The 8,496-nt window shown below is 44.9% G+C and overlaps 1 protein-coding gene across 1 annotated transcript; it reads right to left on the bottom strand.

Annotated features, from left to right (window-relative positions):
• Nucleotides 1-264: 264 nt before the first annotated feature.
• On the bottom strand, nucleotides 265-837 carry LOC145418696 (uncharacterized). The gene is made up of 2 exons (XM_080287036.1): nucleotides 831-837; nucleotides 265-755 (listed from the first exon to the last, which is right to left on the bottom strand). Exons 1-2 carry the CDS (start codon nucleotides 835-837, stop codon nucleotides 265-267), a joined length of 498 nt encoding a protein of 165 aa, XP_080143162.1.
• Between the last annotated feature and the right edge of the window lie 7,659 nt (nucleotides 838-8,496).

Below are 8,496 nucleotides of genomic sequence, written 5' to 3'. Positions count from 1 at the left end.
GTTCCACAGGCGGCCGTATCGGGGTAGGAAGGAAAGGAGGTGGAGTTCCGTCCTGCAATAGGGGATGTCCACTTGTTGCTGTCTGAATGGGGCTGCTCTGGTAGAGTGTGTGGCCGGTGGGGGCGAAGGGAGTTGCAGGGTCAATAGGTGGCGGGTATGTAGGATGTGAGCCTTGTGCATCACACACAGACCTTCCATGTCCCTGCACTCCTGGAGGGGTTGGAAGGGGGCAGGCTGGTGTGGGGCTGCTTTGAGTCACACTAGTCATTGAGCTATGGCCTGGACACGGTCTAAGGTGGCCAGGTAGGAGGGAGGGCATGAAGACCAGGCAAGTAGAGAATACTCCATGACGGAGCATATTTGTGCCTTGTAAAGCACCTCCACTTCCTTGGCATCCAGCAGCTGAGATACTCGGAGGACACAGTTCAGTCTCCAGGCTGCATTCTTGGCCAATTTCCTGGCATGGATGGTGAATGAGAGGCCCGCATCATACTCTACTCCGAGGATATTGATGGAATCCTGTAGGGAAAGCTTTCTTCCCTCTAGCTGTACATCCGGTGGGGGCAAGTCAGCTAGATCCTGCCTGCGGGAAATAAGCATGAGCTCTGTTTTGTCAGAGGCCAGGGTGACTTGCCATCGCTTGCTCCAAGACACAATGTTCTCTAGTGCTTGGTTGATGCGGTAGACTGTGTCCTGCCACTCACTTCTGTCACAGGAGAATGACAGAGTGCAGTCATCCGCGTATGCCTTAGCCTCTGCAATGAGTTGGAGGATGTCGTTGAAGTATACATTCCAGAGAAGATTCCCGAGTATACTGCCTTAGGGAACACTAGCCATTATGGGGAAATGGTTGGGTGTGTGGCCATTTACAACCGCTCTGAGGGTCCTACAATTGAGGTAATCCTGGATGAGGTTCAGCAGGGCACCGCGCACACCCAGGCTCCTCAGTTTGGTGATGATGCCCTGGTGCCACACCCTGTCAAAGGCTCCAGCTATGTCTAGAGCCAGAACGAAGGTGTCCAATCGTCTGTCGAGAGAATGATTCCAAGCAGCGGACTGAAGGAGGAGGAGGTCCACAGCTGACCTCCCCTTCCTGAAGCCAAACTGCTTGGTGTTGAGGTGGAATTGGAGGAGAAAGTCTGAGCAAAGATATCTGCTTTATCAGTAGAAGAAATAGCTACAGAGCCATTGGAGTAGAAAAGAGGAGGGAAGGATGATGAGGTAAAGTTAGAAAGGTTTTTGGCAAGGTGCCAGAAGGAGCGGGAAGAATTCGAGTTGGAGAGTTGAGAGCATTCAGTATGGATGAAATTATTTTTAGGAGAGTGAAGAACAGACTTAGCATGATTCCGGGCAGAAACATGAAAAAAAATATGATTCAGGGGTGAGTTGGCTCCGTTACCTTTCATAGGCCCTCTCCTTTTTGCGGATAGCATTAGAACAAGCGTGATTAAACCAAGGCTTTCTTGCATTAGTCAAAGGGTATGAGAAAGGAATGTATGCTTCCATGCCCGAGAGAATAACCTCTGTAATGTGCAAAGCACACTCAGATGGCTCCCGGCCATGGAAGCAATAATCATTCCAAGGAAAATCAAAGAAGTACTGCCTGAGGGCCTCCCAATCTGCAGCTCCAAAGTGCCACAGACGACGTTTCTTTGGAGGGTCCACAGGCCGTACCGGAGTGATAGGACAGGTTAAGGTGATAAGGTTGTGATCGGAGGAGCCCAACGGAGAGGAAAGATTAACAGTGTAAGCAGAAGGATTAGTTGAAAGGAAGAGGTCAAGTATGTTGGAGCTCTCTCCAAGGCGGTCAGGGATACGGGTAGGGTGCAGTACAATTTGCTCTAGGTCATTAAGGATAGAAAAGATGTAGGCTTGTTCACCAGGTGGATCAGTGAAAGGAGAGGACTCTTTCAAAATCTATACTTATTCGAATTTTCACTCTGTTTTAATGGATCTTTTTTTCTTAGGAGTGGAGGGAACTGATATGAATAATAGTCTATATCGGTACTGTATCTGTAAAGTCAGATTCCAAGCAACTTCACTAATCACCCAGCTTTCAACAGTGATTCTTTTTTTTAGGTCTATTCATCCTCAATTTTCCATTTATTTTCATGGGAAAAGTTATGTAGAATTTATAACTCAAATATGGAAGAAAAGTATAGAGAATATTCTTTTTACACGTCTCAAACTCCGGAAAAATGAAGGAAGAATCCACCTTCCTACCCGATCGAGTACCACTGATACGATTGTTTTTTCTACAGCTTTAAGTGTAACAGACCTCTAAACACGTTTGTCAAGTGTGATTCCAAACTGCTCTATTAATCATCAGGACGCTTTAAAACTCTATGCGTCCCCAGTTATGTATTTTTAGGGATCGATTGTTGAAATGTTTACGGTTCCGATGTAGGAGTTGTAGTAGTAATAGCCACAGTCGTAGTAGTAGTAGTAGTAGTAGTAGTAGTAGTAGAAGTAGCAATGGCAGCAGCAGCAGCACTAGTAGTACAATAACTAAAGTAGTAGTAGTTGTAGCAGTAGTTGCAATCCTAAGCTCACCTGGATATGAACCACTGAGCTCTATAGTAGGGAGGGGCTATATCCGCAGCGAGGGTGTGACTTTGGCCGCCACATTGAAACACCGGCACTCGTTGCCTCTACCATGGTAATGCAATTGGAACAAGGTTCTTAACTTGCTGTTTCTGTTTAGCTGTTGCTTACATACGCTGAGCAGTGAAGCTTGGTACTATATTTTAGCTGTGCAGTAGGCCATATCACTATGTTTTCCAAATTCATCAGCTGATTTCAAAAGGCGGGGGCTTCGGGAGTAGTGCATAAACATCATCAGCGTCTCCCTGGGTCCCTGCGGCGGCCACACAAACTATGCTGCGCGACCCACCATATGGTAGAGCTCAGTGACATGAACCCAGAAGACTGCAGGTTGAAACTCCCGACAGCTGCAATCCACCATCCACCTTTCCGAGGATAGAGAAGGACTTAGATGCTAAAACAGCCGGGCAGCTCCACCACACGGCAAAATTGGTGTCACTATGTGAAGGCGTCCCTCCCCAGGATCAACCACGAACCATGTATTAAAAACCATATACGGTATATTACGAATCATGAACCATATAATAGACCTAAAAAATGTAAAGAAATTAAAAAGGACGGACTACAAACAACGAACAACGATTAACGAACAACGATTCACAAACTACGAATCAGGAACAACGAATCAGAAAATACGAATCACAAACGACGATTCACGAACGATGAATTACCAGCAATGAATCACGAAGAACGAATAATAAAAAACGAAAAGAGAATACCGAACCACGAACGACGAATCACGAAGAGCAAATCACGAACCACGAACAACGAATAACGAACAATGAATCACGAACGAATCACGAGTAACGAACAAAGATTTACGAACTATGAATCATGAACAATAAATAACGCACAACGAATCGCGAATCACGAACCACATTGAACTGCTACACTTCCGCTGTTTTTGAGCACCTGTGTGGGTGGGTGGGTGGGTGGGTGGGTGACATTCCTGCCCGGCTGAGAGAGAGAGAGAGAGAGAGAGAGAGAGAGAGACAGACAGACAGACAGAATAAGTGCCTTGTTACCGCAGTGGTATGGGAGACATGTAGTTACCATGAAGCTGTAATATTCCTCGAACATTATGACAGTGACTGTATGTGTGTGTGTGTGTGTGTGTGTGTGTGTGTGTGTGTGTGTGTGTAGTAGAGGTGGTGATGGTGGTGGTGGTAATAGTAGTAGTAGCTACTAGTGGCGGTGGTGATGGTGGTGGTAGTAGTAATAGTAGTAGTAATAGTTGTAGTAGTAGTAGTAATGTGTGTGTGTGTGTGGGGGGGGGTAGGACTTAAAGTATGGCAGTGTGAGTATATCACTATCTATGGAAATACGTGAATGAGGTTATTGTGGCAAAGAGTGTTTCAGCATACTAGAATATTGCCATGATTACAGTGTAGGTGGTTGTATATAAAGGTAAGCCTACAAAATATACGGCAATGACTTAGATGTGAGTCACGGAAATGTTGGAATTATTCCTCTGTGCTCAGCCCAAGGAATTATATGATTTTTGGCTCTTTAATTTCTCTCCAGATGATTTTCTTCAGCTTAAGATAGACTCACGAAACTGGATGGATTTCTATATACGGGTTTCAGTAATCCCTTCACTACCGTACGTCTCCCTCAGCCACTTCACCCCGATAATGTAGTGTTATCTCCTGTCATTGTTACCGTCAGACGTTTTTTTGTTGCACAATGATCTTTCAAGCTGGGGAGGTTTGATATATACCTCATTAATCTTTCACTGCTAAAGGACCTTCCCAACATTAAAATCGTCTGATGGTACCAAGAATAAAGGGAAAAATCATACGTTGTCGGACTGAATGGAGTTATGTGAATATAATTGTGTAGTGGTGGTAATAACAATAGAATAAATACGTCCTCGAGGTGAATGGGTCTTAAATTGTGAAGAGAAAGACTAGCTAAAATTTTACAGTATTTCCTGAAGCGCAAGATCAAGTTGGATGGTGTTTAACCTTTCTATATTACTACAGATTTTCACACTGTGATTTGACAAGATTGATTGAATTTAACAACCACAGGCGAATCGTAGTTGCCTATCTGTGTCGATTTTTCTATCTATCTATCTGTTTAAACCTCCTATCTATCTATTTATATGCATCTATTTATCTACAGTCAGACGCTTTATTCAGGATAGGGGTGGCCACATAGAAATCGCCTCCATGTCGTCCTGTCTCCCGCCATTTGGCTGCCCTTTGACACCCAGCTCACGCCTATCTCTCTCATGTCCCTCTCCACCTCATCCCTCCATCTCATCCTCGGCCTCCCCCTCCCTCTCCAATATATAATTATCGCCCTCCTTTAGACGGCGGAGCGATAATGTTTTTGCTTGCCTCCGTGTGTGTGTGTGTGTGTGTGTGTGTGTGTGTGTGTGTGTGTGTGTGTGTGTGTGTGTGTGTGTGTGTGTGTGTGTGTGTGTGTGTGTGTGTGTGTGTGTGTGTGTGTGTGTGTGTGTGTGTGTGTGTTCCCATTATATCTCATGAACGGCTTGAGCTATCAACATTAAACCTTCAGGGTATCAAGATATGGCCAAAATCTTATCCGAGGTCGAAAATGGGCACTCGGAGTCAACGTCAACGTCACCAAAATGGCTGCCAAAGGTCAACTAATTTTTATCGCCCGCCTTTAGCACCATTATATTTCATGAACGGCTTGAGCTATCAGCACGGAATCTTCAGGGTATCAAAATATGGCTAAAATCTTGGATTTGGCCAACAGCATATTCTGGCGAGCGATTAGCATTCGGCTCCCGAATGCTTTTCCCTCATTATTCCTGAAAATAATTTGCCCACCTCCTTGCCTCTCTCTCTCTCTCTCTCTCTCTCTCTCTCTCTCTCTCTCTCTCTCTCTCTCCATTTATCTATCAACCAAGGTGCCTTTCACTGTGTTAATGTCCATCCAATTGTGTCTGTTTATCTATCTGTATTCATCTGTCTACAGTATCTATGTACCTATCTTTTTTTCTTCTTTTTTTTTATGTGTCAGACTCTGGGCATAGGTTTCACAGCCTGCTCTCAAGGCCCAGTTTTCCTCCTACATACCACACATCTACATGTCACCACTTCGGCGCTAACACCCACCGTCCATATTGAATACATGCTAGGGCTGTCTCATACAGGACTGGTGTACTGGTATTAGCGGGGGTAATTTTACGACAAGTAGGCGGGTCTTCTGGTAGATCAGTAAAGTCTGCTTTTTATTAAATTCAAATCCTTAAACTGTTCCCTGCCCCAGCGGGGATTGAGCCTGGGTCTGGTAGGACTGCAGGCCACCTCTCTACCGACTGAGCTACCGCCTCCCCCAACATACATCCCTAAAAATTGAAAGAGAGAGATAGAGAGAGAGATAATCAAGTCCCTCAGTCATATGTCTGAAAAATGTGGGTGAGAGGATGAAAATATAAATGGAGAGTGAATTCAAGAGTCACTGAGAGAGAGAGAGAGAGAGAGAGAGAGAGAGAGAGAGAGAGAGAGAGAGAGAGAGAGAATAAACAAATTCAGTATGGTCATGTTCGACACACACACACACACACACACACACACACACACACACACACACACACATCGTATTCTTGTCCAGTAAGGAGACTCCCAAACACCTTTTCCTTAGCGATTTATTTTTGGGTCCTGCTGGTTAATATCCTTTTGTACCTTCCTTATGCTGAGTGTGCCGATATTAGGATGAGTTAAGCTCCAGAAAAGGCGACAGTAAGGTATAATAAGGAAAATAAATCGCTTAGGAAGAGGTGTTAGGGCTCTTGTTTTACCGATGGAAACGCGGACCAATATGGAGCTGGAGGGTGCTTTTCTCGTCTCCCTAACACCTTTTCCTAAGCGATTTAGCCTGTTTATTACACCTCATCGTCTTCTGTGTTACACAGATCCTTCCAATATCGCCATACTCTGCATAAAGAACGCACACGAAGATAGTAACCAGCCATATCCAAAAATACATCGGTAAGGATGAGGTGTTAGGGCGCCATATAAAAAATAATAATGAATAAATAATAATGAATAAATCGCTAAAGAAGAGATGCTATGGAGCCTCCTAAACCGACGAAATACCAACCCTGGTCATTCAAAAATTTAAGCAGTCATATCCAATAATAAATAATAACTAAATAGCTAAGGAAGAGGTGTTAGGGAACTTCCTTAACCGACGAAAAACGAACCCTGGTCATACAAAATTGCCTCAAATACATTCCTTTTGAGTTTAGGTGGAGTATAGGAGAAGGTTAGGTGCAGTCTTCTATGTTATGTTGCTATGCTATGCTATGTTATGCTATGTTGCTACGTTACGGTATGCTGTTGTTATTCTGAATTGATATGGTATGCTATGTGATGCTGTTTCAAGTTATGCCATGTTATGCCATCTATGTTATGATATTGTATGTTGCTACGTTACGGTATGCTGTTGTTATTCTGTATTATGCTGTTATGTTATGCTATGCTATGCTATGCTGTGGTATGCTATGTTGCTACGCTTTGCTGTTGTTAGCCTGTATTAAGCTATGCTATGCTATGTTATGCAATGTTATTTTATGCTGTTGCCACGTTACGCTGCTGTTTACCTGTATTACGCTGCTATGCTATGCTATGTTATTTAATGTTATTTTATGTTATCCTATGTTGTCATGCTGTTACATTGTGTTCTCTTATACATTATGTTGGTATGCTATGCTATGTGATGCTGCTGTGTTGTGGTATGTTAGGCTAGGTCAGGCATCAGATAAGGAGGTCTCTGTCTCCTAAATCTGGCTCATTCTTATGCCTGTCTCATCCTGCTTCACCCTGCCTCACCCTCCCTCACTCTGCCTCATCCTGTCTCACTCTGTCTCACTCTGCCCCACCTTACCTCACTCTGCCTCATCCTGTCTCACTCTGCCTCACTCTGCCTAACCCTGCCTCAATCTGCTCATTCTGCCTCACTCTCCTAACCCTGCCTCACTCTCCTAACCCTGCCTCAATCTGCCTAACCCTGCCTCAATCTGCCTCAACCTGTCTCATTCTGCCTCACCTTGTCTTACTTTGCCTCAGTCTCCTTACTCTACCTCACTCTCCTCACCCTGTCTCACTCTGCCTCACCTTGTCTTACTCTGCCTCAGTCTCCTTACTCTACCTCACTCTGCCTCACCATGTCTCACTCTGCCTCACTCTCCATACCCTACCTCACGCTGCCTCACCCTGTCTCACTCAGCCTCATCCTATCTCACTCTGCCTCACTCTCCTTAACCTACCTCACTCTGCCTCACCCTGTCTCCCTCTGACTCACCCTGTCTCACTTTGCTTCACCCTGCCTCATTTTAATACCAGCCTCACTCTGCCTTAATCTAATACCTGCCTCACTCTGCCTATCCCTGCCTTTGTCCTGCCCCAATCAAATATCTGCCTCGCTCAAACCTACCTTACTCAGCCTCACCCTGCCTCAATCCAATACCTGCCTCACTCTGTCTCACCCCCTGCCTACCTAACTGCCTGACTCCATCACCCTGCCTCACCCTATTGTCCTCACCCCCGCCCTAATGACTGCAATAAACACCAACACTGGTCTATGTAATTACCTTATATTCTTACCTGGTCCTCTCTACCTTCCTGCAACCTACTTAAGATTCTACTGAATACTACTTGATGTACCGAGGAATGTTGTCTTGTAGTAGTAGTAGTAGTAGCAGAAGTAATAGTATAGTAGTAGTAGTAGTAGTAGTAGTAGTGGTGGTGGTGGTGGCGGTGGTGGTGGTGATGGTGGTAGTGGCGGTGATGGTGGTAGTGGCGTATGGTGGTGGTGGCAGTAGCAGTAGTAGAAGTAGTAGTAGTAGTAATAGTAATAGTAGTAGTAGTAGTAGTAGTAGTAGTAGTAGTAGTAGTAGTGGTGGTGGCGGTG

This window comes from Coenobita brevimanus, chromosome 116 (genome assembly GCF_032717465.1).
Source record: "Coenobita brevimanus isolate Jiangsu-jjx chromosome 116, ASM3271746v2, whole genome shotgun sequence".
Taxonomy (NCBI): domain Eukaryota; kingdom Metazoa; phylum Arthropoda; class Malacostraca; order Decapoda; family Coenobitidae; genus Coenobita; species Coenobita brevimanus.
This window is presented reverse-complemented; position numbering and strand designations above follow the sequence as displayed.